Source organism: Carassius carassius, chromosome 10 (genome assembly GCF_963082965.1).
Source record: "Carassius carassius chromosome 10, fCarCar2.1, whole genome shotgun sequence".
NCBI lineage: Eukaryota > Metazoa > Chordata > Actinopteri > Cypriniformes > Cyprinidae > Carassius > Carassius carassius.
In genome coordinates, this window is record NC_081764.1 from 26,194,590 (window position 1) to 26,215,525 (window position 20,936).

The following is a 20,936-nucleotide window of genomic DNA, read 5'->3' on the forward strand; positions in this document are numbered from 1 at the left end:
AGTTTGGGGGTCAGTAAGATTATTTTTTAAAGAAATTAAGATTTTCATTCAGCAAGGAATAAAGTAACAATAAAGACTTAGCAACTGAAGAATTTATATTTCAAATAAATGCTGCTCTTTTGAACTTTCTATTCATTGAATAATTTAGAAATAAAAATGCATCAAATATTCTACAATAGTATTAAGCAATGCAACCATTTATAACCTGCTGTGCTAATAAAAAAAATGTTAATTAGCACCACATCAGCATATTAAAATCATTTCTGGAGAATCATGTGACACTGAAGACTGTTTTGCCAACACAGAAATAAACTACATTTTGTATTATATTTAAAAAAGAGATAAACACATTGTTTTAAATTTCACAATATTACTGTACATAATATTACAAATAAATGTATCCTTGGTGAGCATAAGAAACTCACTTTTAAAAATCTTACAGATTCCAGAAACAGTAATGGATCTTTTAAAAGTACAGTTGTTTTTTAATTGCACCTTTTAATAAATAATTATGGGTTAGATTAGTTTTAGTCACCTCATGTTTTGACTGTTATTATAGTATGATTGATTATGATGAATGATTTCCACTTTTTTGACTTGTGTTAAATTCATCATTTGACCAATCTGCAACTGTGTTTTTTTTTTCTTTTCTTTTACCTGTTTCTGTGAGGTAGATCAATAACCTGAACAAGAGAATGTCTGCCATTGAGAGTCTCTTAAATCGACTTGAAGAGAAAATGACTTTGCCTCATGATCAGGTATGAGTAAAGTCTCTAAGTAGAACATAGCAGATATGCCCTTCACACTGAAAAAGTTTCATGTAGGTCCATCTCATGAATTTAATATTAAGTACTTATTGTGTATGTCTGTAGCCTGTCCAACCCACAGCAGGGCAGATGGAGGAGGAGAAGCTGAGGAGAAAACTAGATGAGCTGATGAGTGACAAGGCACTGTCCTCTGACGAGGATGAGCCAAAAATACCTCCTCATTCCAAAGGGCCCGCTGTGAGGGGGGACCAAGCACCAATGGCCCCTATATCCCAAGAACCTTTGAGCTCCTCCAGTGATGAAATGCCCACTGAAGCACAAAAGGTGAGGACTCAAACAACACACACATCCACAGATGCTGTCTTGTCCAAGGTAATGTTTTCCTGATAAAATATATTTTAATAATGTTTTAACTGTAGAACAATTTATGCAGATTAAGGTATCACATTATCAGGCTACCAGTGGAATACAAGTGGGTTTTAAGTCACACAACTTATTACAAGCTTGCCATATTATCGGTAAAATATTTTTTAGAATGCCAGACCACAAATACTTTAATAATCCTAAAAAGCTTAGTTTATAACTTAGCATAGGCAAAGAAACAGCTGAAAGATGTAATCCCCCTGGCTTATTTTCATAACCAATCAGTGTCTTATCTAAATACCATGAAGCATTAGCAACACTTATGCCTCATTTAGCTATAACCTTAGCAACACTAATACCTGACTACAGTCATTTTTAGGGTTTTAATGCTGATGAGGCTTCTCTCCTCTCGGTTAATTGCTTTCAGAGATCCACCGCGGCGGCCCTATGCGACATCACAACTGAGATTCTAAGAACAATTAATGCCACTGAAAGCGCTATGAACGAGTTGGCCCCCTCAAATCCTAATGACAGACCTCAGTTAGCGGTCACAGATCTTAAGCAGGCTGATGATGCTTTCAGGGAACTTGAGGAAAATGTAAGCTGATCCCACTAATAGATACTATTATATTTGTTTGAAGGAGTGAGATTACACACTTGGAATGGCATTGGCATAACCAAGGGGTTTTTATATCTCTAAAGTATATAAGCTATTTGTTCAGAACTCTGTATTTTCTTTTTCCTTTTTTACTGCAGGTGTACATGAGTGCAGGGAAGTCCTTCGAAATGGCAAAAAAATTGCAAATGATTGAGCAGAATGCTAAGAATCAATACAGTGGCCCGTTAACTGATTCAGAGCTCTCTGAACTGGAGGACCAGGTTGCCTTGGCAGCTGCTAAGGTTCAGAGCACAGAGAGTGAGGTGAGCTTCTATCTATCCATTTATCTACTGTATGTATCTGTCTGTATGTGTTTATTTATTTATTTATTTATTTATCAGGTCTCAGACATTGAGAGCAAGATTTCTGCTCTAAGTGCTAAAGGATTATCATTTGATCAAGCCAAGAAAAAGGTGATCTAAACAAACAGCCTTAGTAAAATAAAATTTATTGACTCAGGTTTCTTGCAGATTTGAACTAATTATGTGTTTTTGGTCATATTTTCTTTCAGGCACTGAGTATACAACAAAAAAGGAAGTTTTCCCAAGACAGAGTACACTTTTAAGTGTATACTTTACGTTAACTTCTTCAGCATAGTCTTACATATTCCTTATATCAAGATATCTGTGCCTATATTACTTGACAGTGTGCTTCATCATATGTTCAAGATTTTTGACACAGATCTTGACTTAGCACCATTAAATTCTTTGTGTCTTATGTAAATTGTCTTAATCAAATCTCAATCTAAATAAAATGATTAATAGTTAAAAAATGAAACTGTTTACAAGACAATAGATGTTAAACAATTTTCATGCCAAGAAAGCTTGATTAATTTCTGTTAATGATTTATTTTTCCACTAAAGATGTCACTTTATTAAGCTATACATTTCAAATTATTTAATATCTAACACTTACCCATAGAATATACACTGTTAAACATCTCTGGTAGTGATGAGAAGTTCGGATCATTTTACCGACTCGGACCTTTGAGTCTCATTCAGTAAAATGAACAAATCTTTTTTTTTTTGAGTCATTTAAATTAATTTTATCAAATATAATTAAAATGTTACGTGTTACTTCCCTGATGTACTAGTCCTTACGCAAACGTTGATCACACTACAAACAATACAAAACTATAATGCTATAATAAACAGAAAAGATTAATTCATTGATTAGCTCACCTCACCTTATCTGACCTCTTATCTTATCTAAGCCTTTGGGTTTGAGTTAACCAATGCAGTCTGAGCCGGAAAGAGGATTGATTAAGTTCTTCTCATGGATCTTTCAGGTTTGAGTCATTCCTTCATCATGTGACAGACCTATCAGCGTTACTAATGCATTTTAAATTAAATTAAAATTAAAATTTATGCATTTAGCAGACACTTTTATCCAAAGTGACTTACAGTGCATTCAGGCTATCAATTTTTACCTATCATGTGTTCCCGGGGAATCAAACCCCCAACCTTGCGATTGATAGCACAATGCTCTACCAATTGAGCTACAGGAACACAGCATTTTGAGCCGGAAAGAGAATTGTCATTATTATTATCATCATCATTATTATAAGTATTGTTTTCTATTACAGTTACTGCATTTCCTGTCTCAAATTGTAGCTTTTTACTTCTTACAGTTTATAAATGTATGAATTTCTGTCATGATTGTTATTTTTTATACACTGAATGTTGTAACAAAGGTAATAAAGAGTTGGTTATTATTATTATTATTAAGTCTCTTTCCGGCTCAGACTGCACAGGTTAAAGCTTATGGGTCTGTCACGTGATGGATAAATGACTCGAAAAACCTGATGACTCGATAGATGAACAAATCAATTATTTTTTGACCCAGTTCAAATAAAAGCTCAAAGAAGATTCAATGCATGGTTGCAGAGAGACTTGACCTTGAGAGTCAGAATAATGCTTGCTAATGCTTACATACTCTGCACTCTCTCTATATGTGGACAACAAAATCTGTAAATCAGTTGATAAAATCACGTTTAATTTTGTTTGGAAAAACAATATCCATTATGTTAAGAAGTCTGTATTAATGAACACATATGATTATGGTGGGTTGAATTTCCTTGAGTTCTCTTCTTTAAACAACACTTTCTAAATTAATTGGATTAGACAGTTCTTGTGCAATCAACTCAAACTGGAATTTTATCCCCAATTACTACTTTTCCAAATTAGGCGGTTTACATTTCCTATTCCTGCTAGAATCCCTTATAATTTATCTAAATTTCATAAACAGGCATTACTTGCATGGTCATTAATTTTTATGACAGAAAATAATAACTGGTTTGAGAATTATTTTGGTTATTTCCCAGTTATTTAACTCGGAAGGTCTTATTTTAAATTACAAAGAATTCTTATGTAAATGTAATTTTCAGTAACTCACTAAGAATTCTCAATTGTTATGCTTTTAAGGGACTCTGTTAGATCATCCAACACTTTATCTGTTTCTTTAGACTCATTTGAAATCCCAGTAGGAAAACTAAACTTTTTGTCACATCCTTCATCATGTAACTATAAGATTAGATCTCTTTTTAAAAAAGAGCTTGTAACAACTATTTATATGGTGTTTTATTTGAGGAATGTGGCTGATCATATTGATCGGAAAAAAGTATGGACTCTGTCATCGGAATACATAATAACTAACAAGGTTAGAGAAATCTCATTCAAACTGTTACACAGATTTTACCCAGCTAAAGTGTTTTTCAAAAGGTTTAAGTCAGACATATACAAGCTGCTCTATTTGTGGATCTTTTGGGATTGTCCTCACACACAACTAATTTGGATTGAATTTCTCTAATGTTATTCATCGCAGTGTGCTACAGGGTTTCCCTCTGCTTTTTAAGAATGTACTGTTTGGCTTCTTTAATATTCAAAACGACAAAATTAACGAATATTTTATTATTAACCTATTATGACTTCTTGGAAAATTTCATATTCACCGCAGTAAATTCACTCATCAAAATCCTTTATATATAGTAAAAAAAAGACTATATATATAAAAAAAGAAGTTCAACAGTATATCCAAAATATTTAATCTTGCAAAAATATTAAGGCTGTTTTTAATTTATTTTGTTATAGCTTTCATTTAGTATTATTTATTTTATGTTTACATACGTTTGTAAATGGTGCTTTGCATGTAATGCCACTTCTTTGTATGCAATATTGACATTCTCTGTACTTTATCTTTGGTACCTTTAATAAAACGAATAAAAAGAACTAATTTTCTTTCCAGCTCAGACTGCATTGGTTACGCTTATGGGTCTGTCATGCGATAAAGGAACGACTCGAAAACCCGAATCATGAGATGAACTAATCAATTCTCTTTCCGGCTCAGACACTGACTAAAACAGGTGAACTAGACTAATTCCAGTACAGAACCTATAGAAGTTTGTGCATGCGCGACTGAACGAATCACTCCCAGAGATAACTCGTTCTTCCCTAGTAACATTAAAGATTCGTTCAAACTGAACCAATCGTTTAAGAACAACCTATCACTAATCTCTGGGTAACACTTTATTTTAAGGTGTCCTTGTTACATGTTAAATGTACTTACTATTATAATAGCAACTAATTATGCATAATTACATGCAAGTAACCATAAGCCAAACCCAAATCCTACCCCTTAACATATAGTAAGTACATGTAGTTAATTGATATTACTCAGTATTTATAATTACACTGTAACAAGGACACTTTAAAATAAAGTGTAACCCATCGCTGTTTGTGATGCTTTCACTGCTTTAAGAAATAATATACATATATATATATATATATATATAGTTTAGTCATGAATCTCTAGATGGGGCAGGCTGATGGTTGTTAACATAACTGATTATATTTAGAGAGTTAAACAACTTGGCACGAGCTGATTGGTTCATGCTGCATATGCAGCCAATGAGCTTACTGCCTTGCATTTATATTGCAGGCTAACATTTACTAGAGAGATTCCTGCAGCACACTTTTCAGAGTTTCTCTGAAACCCTCCATCTTCCCCAGCTCCACCTGTATAGATCCGCTATGGGTTATTTTATATGCTGTTTGTGCATGTGCAAATACTCATGGGACTGTATTACCGTATGCATTGCCAGTAGTAGGTTCCTGTACTTGCATGCAGCAGCAGCAATAATCTACAATTACAACAATAACCAACAATAACCAAAATCTATTCTGCCAAGACCAAATACATTAATATTGTGATATCCATCACCATGCTAAAATCTTCAGAGAGTTAGCATGATTAATAAATACAGTATATAGTTTTAAACAACAGTTTGGTGAGGGTGGAGAACATCTTTTTAATCAGCAGGCTTTGTAGTCTTTTACTGAACATTAGCAGATGCATTATTATAGATCATATTATAGAAAGTGATCCATTATCATATAATCTCTCGTTCAAGGCAGTGAAGTGGTGCAGTAAAAGTCAGCAGACAAAGAAAAACTTGTTCAAAAATTAGGTTTAAAAAAAACGGATTTCGGCTCGAGTGTTCGTTTTTTTTTTTTTGGTTCACTGGTAGAAAACAGATAAACGACTTTAAAATGTGTTTTCCACATGTGGGCGGGCCCCTTTCCACCAAATCTTAACCTGTGATGTCATCAATTGTTCTTCAGTTCTGTTCAACAAAATAATAGTCCTCTTAAATTGAAACAAATGCTTACAAGCACACCACTCCGCTGAGAACTCCACTATACCTCCCGCAGGAGTGTACGTTAAGAAAGTTGGAAGTGCACTAAATTACTAAAGTTGTCTGAACGTGATGGATCATCCCATGAGGTTGTCAGGTGAGAGGTCATGTGGATCGTTTTACTTACGCCTAAATTATTATTCATTAATTGTACTAATAGTTAGATGGGGCAGGCTTTCACAAATGGGAGTTTTATTACAAAAAATATTTCATTCTCCTTGGGGTCAATTATCTAGGATTGTGCTGCCCTCTAGACTGCAGGATAAAAAGACTAAGGCATTTAATCTTATACAGCATGAACCTTGCCATTGTAGTTGCATTTATTTAATTCTCTCTGTAATTCAATATTATAGGCCTAGTTAAAATTTTGAAAATACATTATTTGAAAGAATAAAGTATTAAAACATAGGAAATAAGATAATAACACTGATATATTTGAGGCTAAAAAAATAACACATACAGTCAGATATATAAACGGTTTATATAAGGTTTTAACCACATAGGGGTTGTTTTTACAATGACCATGACAATATGACATGAAACGATGCACCAGTAGCACATCAACTTTAGTTGTCTAATAAAGCCTCTTGATGGAGCTAATGCACCAGCCCAGACCACTCTGTGATCCTTCCATCTATTCAAAAAGGAACAAGGTTCAACACAGACAGACAGACAGACAGATAGATAGATAGATAGATAGATAGATAGATAGATAGATAGATGAAATGACACATGAATCTCATTTGCGAACTTGCCCTAATATGCTAGAAGACGGAAATAATTAAAATTCAAAGGTCAGGTAACGCCCACAAGTGCCGCCCACTTTTCGCGCAGAGTCCCGCACATTGGGCTGCGGTATATTCTCATCCGAGAGCCGCTCATCTTCATACTGGTTCGATTTGCCCTAGAAACAAATGCAGCTTTGGAACGATTACTTTATTCCTCATTTGGTTTGACGTAGCGAACTAACGTAGGAAGGAATGTTAAGGGATGGCCGGCTATATTCTCGGGAATGAATATTGTCTATCGTAGCCTACTCATGGCGTATCAGCAAACTGTCATCTTCCAATCTTCCATCCTATCCGTGATGTTTTGACATATCGATGCGTCGTTTGAATGTGCAACAGGCTCCCGCCATATATTCATGCGGTTTATGGAGACGACGGGGCATCAAAGGGAGGATGTGTCCTATGCTCTACACATATTTGCTTGTAGTCGTTACAAATATAACCATTTATTAACGTTGCTCACTTACGACCATGACACACTGAATGGTGTCTTTGATCTATACACAACTGGACCGCACTTCAATTTGGCGAAGTCATTTTTTGTAGAAGTTTGTGTCAGATTATAAGGGAATTTAAAATGTCAACGCAAGTAACGGGGAGGAAAAGAATTCCCAACCGGGAGAAACTATCGGCGGAGGATGATTCTCTCAGTCATATAGCTCGAGAGGTAAGACAGATATCCAACATTTCACGTGCTCCTATAGACTCTATCATACTGCACAAAATGCGCCCTTTTACTCCAAGTACTGTAGTATTTATGGGAATAAATATATAAATATATAAGTCTTAATGGGAATCTCCAATGATCTTACTGAATAATTAAAGGGTTTTGTTTTGCATTATTGACACACTGTTTTCCTAATTAATGTTGTTCAGTTGCTTTGATGCAATGTATTTTGTTTAAAGCGCTATATAAATAAAGGTGACTTGACTTGACTTTTGGCGGTTGTGCTGTCCTCACTCCTCGTTTCCCGCATGCAGTATAGGGATAAATGAACACGAAAATGGTGACGCTCGTGTCCTTTAAAATGTGAATGGGAAACATTGTACCCCTTCTCCTCCCAATTAATAAGCGCTTGTGAATGACAAAAAACACAGTTTAAATTGTTGCTAGCATGACTGAAAGACTTAAGCTGTAGGTTAGGCTAATTGTTGTGGTAAACAAGCATTTGCTTCTATACAAATAGCGTTAGTGCAGTTGAGCAACAGCATCCTCATGTTTGGATAACTGCACAGCGGCGTGACGTCACTAAGCAACGATCAAACGAAAAAGCTAAGAGAACGACCCAGACTGCTGACGTCAGAACCTGCTCTGATGCACCCAGTAAATGGCCCGAAAAGCCTCTGGGATGTATTTTCAAACACACAGAGCTCAAATTGAGCTGATCACTTAAATACTTTACCATGTGATCCAGCATTGTCCTCCAATCATTCGGTTTTCAGTTCTTAATGAAAAACAGACACAGACAGCTAGGTTTCTTTTTGAAAGTATGGCGGGGTTTAGTCATTCTTGCTATTTTTATTTATACTCATCTATTATTATAAAACAATTAACTGATATTGTAATTGAAGTCATCTTATTGCTTATGTTTCAAAAGATGTTCCATATTAAGGATAAAAGGTTTGTGTTTAGTTCTTTGCAATAATATTCAGGTTTTCAGGTTCACTTAAAGACCTCTGTGAACTTTTGGATAAGCTGACCACATATGGAAAGCATTTCCTTACTGAAGAATCCACACAGCCATTTTTTTTTTACCAACACACTTCTTTTTTTTTCTTTTTGACCATGACCATATCTTGATGCTTGGTGCCCTTAATAGGTAAACTCTTTGGGTGTGGTGTGGAAATGTATCTTGGACATTTCATTTCCAGCTCTAGCAAAGGGATGGAAAAAGTAATGATGCTTTGCATCATTTGCCTATAGTCCTTGTGTTCTTGTAAAACTCTGTACCCACCCACTATTAAACTCACCACCCCTCTTACAGGATGAATCAGTCCCTGAAGAGTAGAATAAACTCCACATCCTCTAATGTTTTTCCTTTCTTTTTGTTCTGCATTCTCACAGATACTTCACAATCACCCATAATGCCAAAGTCAGAGAGAAATCGAGTGAAAGTCAAAGTAATAGTTTAACCAAAAATAAACTTTTTGTCATTATTTTCTTATCTTTGTGTTATTCCAAAGTCATATAACAGTTATTCTTCTATTTAACACAGAAGGCGAGCTTTTGGAATATACAGGTGCTGGTCATATAATTAGAATATCATCAAAAAGTTGATTTATTTCACTAATTCCATTCAAAAAGTGAAACTTGTATATTATATTCATTCATTACACACAGATTGATATATTTCAAATGTTTATTTCTTTCAGTTTTGATGATTATAACTGACAACTAAGGAAAATCCCAACATTCAGTATCTCAGAAAATTTGAATATTACTTAAGACCAATACAAAGAAAGGACTTTTAGAAATCTTGGCCAACTGAAAAGTATGAACATAAAAAGTATGAGCATGTACAGCACTCAATACTTAGTTGGGACTCCTTTTGCCTGAATTACTGCATTAATGTGGCGTGGCATGGAGTCCATCAGTCTGTGGCACTGCTCAGGTGTTATGAGAGCCCAGGTTGCTCTGATAGTGGCCTTCAGCTCTTCTGCATTGTTAGGTCTTGCATATCGCATCTTCCTCTTCACAATACCCCAGAGATTTGCATTTGAATTTTGACACTTAAAAGCACCTGTCCACAGTCATTATATTGATGACAAAAAGTATGTCATTCAAAATGTATTCTTTTGTGTTACATTGCTACAGATTTGGAAATAATGTTTGGGTGAACTAATCTTTAAAACATATGCCCAAACTTTGTATTTGGAAAAGCCTACTCACATAGCAACCCATTAGACAGCTCTCTCAGGCATGAATTAGGTGTGCAGTGTGAAATGGAGTCATTAAGATGCTGGACCAGTGAGACAGCTTTAGCACTTACATGTTTGATCTGTAATGAATACTCTATTATCAACACCTCTGTCGGCTGAGCTGGTTTTATACACCATGCCTTAGAGAACAGCCATGCCAAGGAAAAGCATTACAGAACAACCATTCTCTATAGAAACTTGACCACCTTTCTTTCCTCTGTTTGTTTGCAGAAGCAGTGGGGTTGGGGTGTGGACTTTATTTTAATGTGATCAGAATGAAGTTTTAGTTTTTGCCATGAAAATTATTGAAAGTCTTCCCATAGTCTTTCCCATGCATTTTATAATTGAGTTCATGTTTTTTATTTAGCTTAAGCACTGTTATAATGTGCTCATAGACTTTATGGCTTTTGCAGCATGTGTCTCAGCTGTTCACTCTTTGTTTTAATGTACAGTGTTGGTTTGGTCTGTTCATCACATTACAGTCAGTAAAATGGTACAAACTAGCATGGGGAGGTTGGTTGACTCTAAGGTCTTTTACTGGGCCCAGGGGAGAGGGGTCTACCCATATTTGGGCCCTGTAAATTTTAGCAACATTATGCCTGGAGCTATTGCTAAAGCCAGTGCTGAATCAAAACAAGAACAATGTGCATGTATTTTCAAATTGTAACATTATCATAATAAGTTTAGTATCTGCAGGATGATGATGCATCAGCCAATGTGCTATTAAGGGAAAAATAGAAACATTTGCTAAATTAGAACAAAGAACATTGCGTAAAAATATTCAGAGAGGCCCTTTCACTTCACTGTGTTTTAGTTGCACAGAAGCACAAATCACATCTCATGATCCAAATTTAACATCTACTTCAGTCACAGCATGTGGATTCCATTGGAACTTTGGACTTCGTTCACATTCGTCTCTTTTTCCACTTACTGCCCTTGTATTTTCCGACTCCTGAGACACGAAGCAGAAAGCCTTTAAGGCTGTACGTCTTAGGCTATATTTCAAATGGTGCTCTTGATATGGTTTTGCAGACCGGCCATGGCTCATGTGCCTGTGAGACCATGGATGGAACGTCCAATTGGATATTTTAAGGATCTCTAGCAGAAGCACTGATGCAGGCTCAGGCAAACTTTTGACGTAAAGTTGATGCGACATTACATCAGCAATGTGTGGATTTGGAGGTAGACCGCAAAGGTTTAGGATCACATTCGGGAACTTGTGAATATTATTGAGTTATTGTTGCAGAAAAGTTGGGTTTGTGGAGGAAAAGGTGTGGTTTTTGGCTCATTGGGGGGAGGGAATTTAGCTGACCTAGTAGAAAAAGAGTATTTAGCCCCTGCTCCACTGCAGCAACAGATTGGCCAGCCACCACCCACTGACCTGCATCCTTTAAGCCTCTCCACAACATCCTGTGTTAATCGGCCCTCTAGGAGCCTCACTACTGTTCATCATTTTAGCTGCTTTCATTGGGACTCCACAGCCATCTGAAATGTATTCCCTTTCAGGGGTACTGATGACAGTTTAACAGAGAAAGACCTCCAGCGTGAAGTGCCAGGAATGCAGAGGCAGTTTTAGTCATGAAGAGTCATACAGTATATCAGCCTATTCTGCTCTCTGTGGTGCAGTGGGAGGCAAAGTTGATGTTTTAGGCCATTGAGTGCTGCCAGATTGGGTTGTTTTGAATTTGATTGTGCGGGTAAAAATCTATTTGGGTGGATGGACAAAATTTGGGCTGGTTTGGGATCAGTTTAGTGTTTTTCAGACTAATTGGCTAACAAATGAAACCCAAGTGTGCATGTACTGCATCCAGTCAGTATTCATGACGTTAACTTACATACAGTACACACACCCACTGCAAAAAGGGATCAGATTTTTAATGTATAACTGTATATTCAAGTGATCACAATGCCAAAGTGGCTTAAATGTAAGTTACATAGTAAATCAGAGCATAGTTGAATAATTTAATCAAAATCAAATCTGAATTTGGGACTGTGCCAAGATCTGTGTTATGTTCTGCAATATGTACTTCATGAAATACTTCCTCTAGTTCTGTCTGAAGTTAAAGTGCAACACGAAGGTAAACGTATTACTGTTGTTGTTAATTTTTAATGGTCGGATTATCATACAGTATGTATCAGTGAATTACACATGAATTACCTGCTTATTACAGTGCTTGTTCTGATCTCTTATATTGGGCACTTTTTGCATTTAAACTTTCTGACTGCTGACATTGAAAATGATGCACGTTTTTTTTTTTTCAAGGGTATCGGTTAATTTCTTGATTGTCGTTTTGACATAGTCCCTGAATGCATATTTTAGTCATATTTTGTAATTCTCTTTAATGTATTTGCCCTGATTTTTTTTTTGTTTTTTTTTTGTGAAATTTATAAATTTTTGTATTATTTTGTCATCATCATTTAGTTAAAAATGGTCCTTATCAACGCCTTGATTGACATGGCAGTAACATTCTATCACATTCTTTTGACAGTTAACTTTTTTCCTATCTGGCAACACTGAGGCCATTGTGAGCGCGTGTGTGTGTGTGTGGAGTGGGGGTTGTTGCAGTAAAGGCCAATTTATACTTCTGCGTCGAGGGTACGCCATAGTGTACGTCGTAGGCTACGCACGTAGGTGACGCCGTCGTGAGCATTTATACTTCTGCATTATGTCTGCGTTGCTCTGCAGTTGCACCGCCGAAACGCTAGTTGGCGGGGGCGGGTTTTAATGTTCCACTGTGTTTAGATTCCTCGCGGGTGTTTTGAGTTTAGGCTACTACAACAAGCAATGGCGACTGAAAGAGAGCGGATCATGTTGGAGTTGGAGCTTATTGAGGTTGAAAAACAGTTAATTTTAGTGAAATTACTCAAATTAAAAGGCAGAAACGAGAGAAGGCGTCGGAGGAGATGGTACGTGCGACCTGTGAACCTGATGAGGCAGAAGGAGGGTGAATTTTCTGTGCTTGTCCGGCCACTGAGAGACATGGACGAGGAAATGCACTTCAGATATTTACGAATGTCTGCAGGTAGATTCGACGATTTAGTTCGTCGTGTGCAGCCATTTATCGTACATCAGTGTACGCACAGTATGCCTGTAGACATTACGCAGAGACTGGCAATCACCCTTCGAGTTTTAGCTTCAGGTGGAAGCCAACAGGCTGTAGCAGCTAGCTACAAACTGTCGTCCAGCACAGTGTCTTCCATAGTCGCCGAGGTATGTAAAGCTTTGTGGAAAGCACTGCAGCCAGAGTTTCTTCCCTGCCCTTCAGTCGCCCAATGGGAAACTATTGCTGCCGATTTTTGGCGACTGTGGAACTTTCCGAACTGTGTTGGCAGCGTAGACGGAAAGCATGTCAACATAAAAGCACCACCGCACGCAGGTAGCGACTACTACAACTACAAGGGTGCACACTCCATTGTTCTGATGGCTACCTGTGACGCCAGATATCGCTTCACCATGGTGGATGTGGGGGGATACGGACGGGAAAGTGACGGTGGTGTCTTCAAGGAGAGCCGATTTGGTTCTAGGCTTCTTGAACACAAACTGAACCTGCCCCCACCAGCCAATCTGCCTGGAACAGGAGTCAAAATCCCACATGTGATCATTGGTGATGCTGCATTTCCCCTACACAACAACCTCATGCGTCCCTTTCCAGGTATGTCACAGACGAGATTTATTTAATGTAATAGTACTTCATGTATGTGTATATATGGTGGTGAACTCAGGTTGAGTGGGACACTTTTTGCCATTGAGATAACTTGGAAAAAGTGTCCCAATCAACCTGAATTTTATATATATATATATATATATATATATATATATATATATATATATATATATATATATATATATATATATAAAATTCATATATATATATATTTTTCATTCCTGATCACAGCTACATTGACACTCAATGATTGCCTATCAATTAATACTGTTTTATTTTTCTACATAGGGATGAACCTACCAATGGATAAGCAGACCTACAATTACCGTCACTCCAGAGCCAGACGCGTGATTGAGAATGCATTTGGCATTTTGGTTGCAAGGTGGCGAATCCTTGGACGACCTCTAGAATGTCTGGCAGACAAAGCAGTTGATATTGTGAAAGCTTGTTCTGTTTTACACAACTTCCTGGCCTACACAGATGAGGTCAGCACACCTGTTAGCAGATACATCCCTGCTAATTTCACAGACACTGACACTACAGGGTCACCTCAGCTCGGGGAGTGGCGCAGAGTGGTGTCAGGGGACACAAATCTTTTGGAACCACTAGATCCACGTCACCTTTCAAGGGCCCGCTCCACCAGAGCTGCAGTTGGTGTACGGAATGACCTGACGGCCTTCTTTCAGTCACCCCACGGAATTGTGCCATGGCAGAACAACATAGTGTGTCGTGGTCAACTTGGTCAGTAAATTGTACTGGTGTAAAATATATACACCAATAAATGACATGCAACCATGTAAATAAAGACCAGTTTTAACTGTTCACGTTGTTTCTTCTTTAATTACAGTAACCTGCACAATACAATGTGCAAACTATGTATAAAATAATGTAACATGTAAAGGTGCAATGGTCTAGAATTGTTTATATTAAATATAGATGCAAAAGAGCAAACTATACACAAATAAATACTGTTATTGATCTTAATTTGCTGTAACCTGAACCATACAATATGCATACAGCAGGAAATGACATAATTGGTTTCAAACTATATATACAAATAGGTTAAAATATGTAAAAGTGCAATGTATAAAGGTGCAATGGTCTAGAATTGTAGATTAAAAATAGATGCTAAAGAGCAAACACACACAAATGGGTAAACTATACATTAATATTTATTTGCAGTAACCTGCACAAAACAATGTGCAAACAGCAGGAACAGGCAATTTTTTGTATGCAAACTATATACACAAACGGGCATACTATGTACAAGTTAGTACAAAGTATTAAGGTGCAATGATACACTATTAACAATAAAAATGCACGAGAAAACTGTACACAAAAGCTACAAACTATATAGTATAACCTGCACAAATAGGTGCAAACAGACAAAATTATTAAAAAACAAAATGCTAAAGTGCATACTATTTACAAAAATGTGCAAACAATAAAACCTGCACAAATAAGTGCAAACAAGCAAAATATGAATAAATGCAAAAGTGCAAACTATATACACAAATGTGCTAACAGACAACTTACTAAAAGATGCAAAAGTGCAAACTATATAAAGATAGTGCACAGAATTAAAAGGTGCAATGTTGTAGAAGTAGGCACAATTGTTTATTTTTTCTGCTGCCACTCAAACAGGACCTTGGACACATCAAACATTGCCTGCGCCCTGTGCTCCTCCGGCACCCTTCGCAGCATGTCGGCAACAGTGTGCCCAAACCGGTCGCTCTCGTCATTTCCATGACTCAGTCTCTGTTGCAGCTCGACCCGCCGTTCCTCCAACTGAGCCTCCAACCGAGCAACTTGCATTTGGACCCAGTCCTCTTGTTCCTTCCTCTTCCTTTTCTGTGCCATCCTTGGACTGGGGGAATGAAGAGATGTCTGGGGGGACTGAGATGTCTGGGGGGACTGAAGCGATGTCTGGGGGGACTGAAGCGATGTCTGGGGGGGCTGAAGAGATGTCTGGGGGGGCTGAAGAGATGTCTGGGGGGACTGAAGAGATGGCTGGGGGGACTGAAGAGATGGCTGGGGGGACGGTGGACATGCTAGTTGGTCGTTATTGGCTGAAGGTCTCACAACAGCCGAACCATTGGAGTTTGAGCTTGAATCGCTCCCATCCTGCGATTATGACAGAAATAGCAAATAGTGTAAGTTAGTCTTTTATATATAAAAGCTGATGCATCCAGTGTTAATTCACAGATAAACAGAGCTATGAATACTGCATATTCCTACATTGCAAATGCTACGTTGTTGCGTTTGTATTATCTGCAAGCCCAATATAATTACAATCTATTACATATAATATAAATACAATATAATTAAAACCCATTACACATGCTTTTTGTTTCCCAGGTATATTATTTTTGCACTAATCAATAACGTTACGGCGTGGTAGCATTGCTAGTTAAGTTAGCTAACCTAAAAACAACAGAGGTTCATAAAGGACGTGCATTATTTACCTTATCGTCAAAGTTTGACTCCGTAAGCCGGTGTTTCACATGAGGTGCCAGCCAAGACAGGAATAAATAAAACGCTGGGACTTTTTTCCCTCCTGGATCCCCGCTCCTTGTGGCGAGCTTTTTACGGAGGCGAACGTACTTGTCTCGACAGTTCTTCCATCTCTTCATACAATCCGCTACATCCAAACCGACGTTGGAGGAAATCTCTCTCCACGAATTCGCTGCCATCTGGCAGTCTTTGTATTCTGCAGAAGACGAGTCATACAGATGGCTGTATTTCCGCACTTCTTCAACTAATCGCTCGGTCACTTGGTCCATTTCCATTTTCTTCACTGAACTTTCACCTGAACTTCTGAATTTAAAAATGGCGGGCGGTGCAGAAGAACACGCCGGAAATGCGTAGCCGGAAATGCGATGCTACCAAGCCGACCAATCACAGATCTTGCGGTCCGCGTCGCCGCGACGCGTAGTTACATTTTTGAGGAGGTGCGCGTCAGGGTACGGCGAAGGGTACGACGTATGGTACACGTCAATGCGTATGCTACGCCGTACCTTCTACGCGCACCCGATGCAGAAGTATAAATTGGCCTTAAGCCTGCAATTAAGTTGCTGGAAAGTGTGTCTGGAAGGTGGAAGAGGGCGGCAAGAACGGACCGGAAACGGAAGTTAGACTAACTTGTGTTTGCAACCGTCGTGAGTGTTTGAAATAAATTATACTGAATTGCTTTAAGTATAAAAGTTGCTGAAATAAGAAGAATACGATGGGGAAATCGAGGAAAAAGAAAAAAGAGGAGGCTGGATCAGAAACAAGAGCTAGAATTGATGAATCAGAGATTGAAGATGAAAGTGATGAGATGGGTTGGACACAAGTGGACGGAGGGAGAATAAAAAGTGTTGAAAAAGCAAATAATAAGAGGAAGAAAGATAATGAAGATGATTCAGTAGGTACAGATGAGGATAGTGAAAGGGGGGTAATAAGTGAAAGGAGAGAGGAAGTAAAAATGATTGTAAGATTTAAAGAGGGACAAGGAGTAAAAGGGGTAAACCCAATTGAGTTAACAAAGGAGTTGAGGAAACAATCAGGAGAGATTAGGGGTGCAAGAGTACTTCAGGATGGAGCATTATTGGTGATTTGTGATAATGAGGAGCAGAGGGATAAGGTGATGAAAATGAAGGTTGTGTGTAAACAAGTGATTTCAAGTTGTAATCAAACAGGTGGAAAATCATGGGTATGTGGAGTAATTACAGGGGTAGCATTGGATGTCACTATGGTAGAGTTGATGATAAATATTAAAGGAGGAAATGTAATTGAAGCAAAACGATTGCAAAGGAATAGGGAAGGGAATAAGGAAGAAAGTCTTTCTGTAATGTTGCGTTTTGAAAGTGGAGGAATGCTACCAAGTAAAGTGATGATTGGATATGTTAGCTTTCGGGTGAGAGAATATGTGCGTGCTCCGCTGAGATGCTATAACTGCCAGAGATATGGTCATATTGCGAGTGTATGCAGAGCCAAAAAGAGATGTGCACACTGTGGGGAAGAACATGAGTACGGAAAATGTGGAAGAGGTGTGGAGGCAAAATGTTGTAATTGTGGAGGAGCCCATAATGTGGCATATGGAGGATGTAAAGTGAGAAAGAGAGCAGTAGAAATTCAGAAGGAAAGAGATGGAAATAAGCTGTCATATGCGGAAGCAGTTAAAAAAGTAGACTGAAGGAAAAAGAAAGAGAGTGAGGAGAAGGAGATGTGGAAAGATCAAATCAGAAATGAAGAAAAGGAAAGGGAAAAATCGGATGACACAATGACAGTAAGTAAAAAGAGTTTTGTGTTATTCATGGCAGAGGTCATAAATTGTTCAGCGCAGACTGAAAGAAGAACAGAAAAGATACAGATAATAGTGAGAGCAGCAGAGCGGTTCCTGGATATCAAAGGGCTAACATGGGAAATGGTTAGAGATGGTCTAACTTTAGAAGTACAGCCTAGTCAAGAATCATGGGATGGACAATAATTTTGATGTTAGTAATTTTACAATGGAATGCTAGGAGTTTGGTGGCTAATGGACTGGAATTTAAGGGTTATCTAAATAAGATGGAGGAAAAGCCAGATGTGATATGTGTACAAGAGTCTTGGCTGAAACCTAAATTTGATTTTGTAATTAAAGGGTATGTTTCTGTGAGAAGAGATCGGGAAGAGGGAAATGGTGGTGGGTGTGTTACTTTCATTAAATCTGAAATACAGTATAGAATGGTGGGGAAAGGAAGAGAAATGGAATATGTGGTGGTGGAGGTATGGAAGGATGATAAGAGTGTTGTAATAATAAATTTTTATAATCCATGTAGACAAATGACATTGGAAGATATGCTGGAGATAGAAGGGCAAAGTAGAGAGAGGGTGATATGGTGTGGGGACTTCAATGCCCATAGTAGTATGTGGGGAGGAAGTGTAACTGACAGAAATGGGAAGGTGGTTGAAGAATTGATGGATGAGATGAATTTGATCTGTATGAATGATAGGGGAGGTACACGAGTAGACATGAGAACAGGTCAAGAAGCGGTGTTGGATTTATCTCTTGTAAAAAGTAGGTTAGGGGGAATAATTAACTGGAGGGTATTAAGGAAATGTACTATAGGTAGTGACCACTTTCCTATTTTGATTGAAATGTGTACCAATATGAATAATTGTGTAGAAAGAAGTGAGAGAAGAGAAGGGAGATGGAAGTATGAAAAAGCTAACTGGACTGAATATGTGAAAAGGGTGGAGGAGGGTTTAGACATAAATGAAATAAGAAGGGTAGATGATATAGAAGCTATAAATGAGAAAATTATAGGAGTTATGAAAAACGCAGCAGTAAGTAATATTCCTAAGGGTAAAGGAAGAAGAAAGACAAAAATGGTACCATGGTGGAATAAGGAGTGTGATGAAGCTATTAGAAGGAAAAGGAGAGCATACAAGAAGGCAAGAAGAATGCATAATTATACAGATTTAATCGAATATAAGAGAGAACAAGCAAAGGTTAAAGAGGTGGTAAGAAGGGCAAAAAGACAACATTGGAGAAATTTCTGTGATAGAATAGGGAGAAGTACACCAATAGGAGAAGTATGGAGTATGATCAGAAGGATGAATGGAATAAGGAAAGATATGGAATATCCTGTTTTAAATGAAGGGGAAGTTACAGCAATAGAAAACTGTGAGAAAGCAGAAATGTTTTGTAATACATTTATAAAAGTAAACAGTACGGAAAATCTGACTGAAGAGTTTAAGAGGGAGAGGGAGGAAGTATTACGAGAGCATCCTCATCTATTGGGAAAAAGACAGAAAAGAGATGATATGATGGATGTGTTTCTTGATATTGAAAAAGCCTATGATATGTTATGGAGGGAGGGTCTGATGATTAAGTTGGAAGAGATGGGGGTAGGGGGAAGAATGTTTAATTGGGTTAATGACTTTCTTAAGCAAAGAGTAATAAGGGTGAGAGTAGGAGATACTATATCATCTCCAGGAATAATAGAAAATGGTACTCCTCAGGGAAGTGTGATAAGTCCAGTACTTTTTATAATAATGATAAATGATATATTTAGTAAGGTGGATAGGAGTGTTGGTAGATCACTGTTTGCAGATGATGGGGCTTTGTGGTTCAGAGGGAGAAACAATAAGTTCATTATGGGGAAAATGCAGAAGGCTGTGGATGAGGTAGTTAAATGGTCATATAAGTGGGGATTTAAGCTATCGGTGGAGAAGTCACAAGTTATAATATTTTCCAACAAGAAAGTAGGTAATGAATGGAAGTTAAGGATATATAACAGGAATATGGCACGAGTAACATCAGTTAGATTCTTGGGAATGTGGCTAGATACTAGACTTACATGGAAAGAACATATTGATAAGATAGTGAATAGGTGTAAAAGAGTGTTAAATATAATGAAATGTATGGCAGGACAAGAGTGGGGAGCAGATAGAGGGGCACTTCAAACAGTATATATAGCAATGATAAGATCTGTACTAGATTATGGAAGTATAGCATATGGGTTGGCAGCAAAGTCACAGTTAGAGAAATTGGATAGAATTCAAGCACAGGCATTGAGAATTTGCTGTGGAGCATATCCAACAACACCTATAGCAGCAATGCAAATAGAGATAAATGAAATGCCGCTTAATATTAGAAGCCAACAGTTAATGGCTGTGTATTGGACAAATCTTAATAGTCAGAATGAGGTACATCCAACAAGGAAAATATTAGGAAAATGTTGGGAACAAGGAATGAAGAAACATAAGAGTTTTGGGTGGGTGGTAGAAGAAGATATTAAGGAGATGGGGATAGACAATTATAGATGTGTACCAAGAGTAATATATATGCATACTCCTATATGGATTATTCCTCAGCCGGTAGTAGATTTAACATTACTGAAGATAAGACAGAATGAAGGAAATAATGAGATGGAAGTAATGAGAGCAAATGAGTATTTAAGAATAACGTATGGAGATAATATACAGATATACACAGATGCTTCTAAAAAAGGAAGTAGAATAGGAGTGGCAGTCAATGTGCCAAAGTTAATGGTGAAGAAAAAAGCTAGAATTAGTGATCATTTGTCGGTGTATACAGGTGAGTTGATGGCTATT

The 20,936-nt window shown here is 37.5% G+C and overlaps 2 protein-coding genes across 7 annotated transcripts in view; both read left to right on the top strand.

Annotated features, from left to right (window-relative positions):
* LOC132151346 (melanophilin-like) overlaps nucleotides 1-2,631 on the top strand; it is a 36,260-nt gene extending 33,629 nt beyond the window's left edge. The window contains exons 11-16 of one of the 2 annotated variants that reach the window (XM_059559443.1): nucleotides 675-758; nucleotides 873-1,091; nucleotides 1,558-1,728; nucleotides 1,887-2,051; nucleotides 2,130-2,201; nucleotides 2,300-2,631. In XM_059559443.1, the coding sequence (XP_059415426.1) occupies nucleotides 675-758; nucleotides 873-1,091; nucleotides 1,558-1,728; nucleotides 1,887-2,051; nucleotides 2,130-2,201; nucleotides 2,300-2,353 (765 nt within the window). In that variant the 3' untranslated portion in view covers nucleotides 2,354-2,631. The remainder of the gene's footprint in view (nucleotides 1-674; nucleotides 759-872; nucleotides 1,092-1,557; nucleotides 1,729-1,886; nucleotides 2,052-2,129; nucleotides 2,202-2,299) is intronic. The other variant, XM_059559445.1, reaches the window with a different exon arrangement.
* Nucleotides 2,632-7,263: 4,632 nt separating this feature from the next.
* LOC132152018 (leucine-rich repeat flightless-interacting protein 2-like) overlaps nucleotides 7,264-20,936 on the top strand; it is a 58,578-nt gene continuing 44,905 nt past the window's right edge. For 2 of the 5 annotated variants that reach the window (XM_059560638.1, XM_059560639.1), the window contains exon 1: nucleotides 7,293-7,936. In XM_059560638.1, the coding sequence (XP_059416621.1) occupies nucleotides 7,847-7,936 (90 nt within the window). In that variant the 5' untranslated portion in view covers nucleotides 7,293-7,846. Of the gene's footprint in view, nucleotides 7,937-20,936 lie in introns of all 5 variants that reach the window. The other 3 variants (XM_059560640.1, XM_059560641.1, XM_059560637.1) reach the window with 3 other exon arrangements.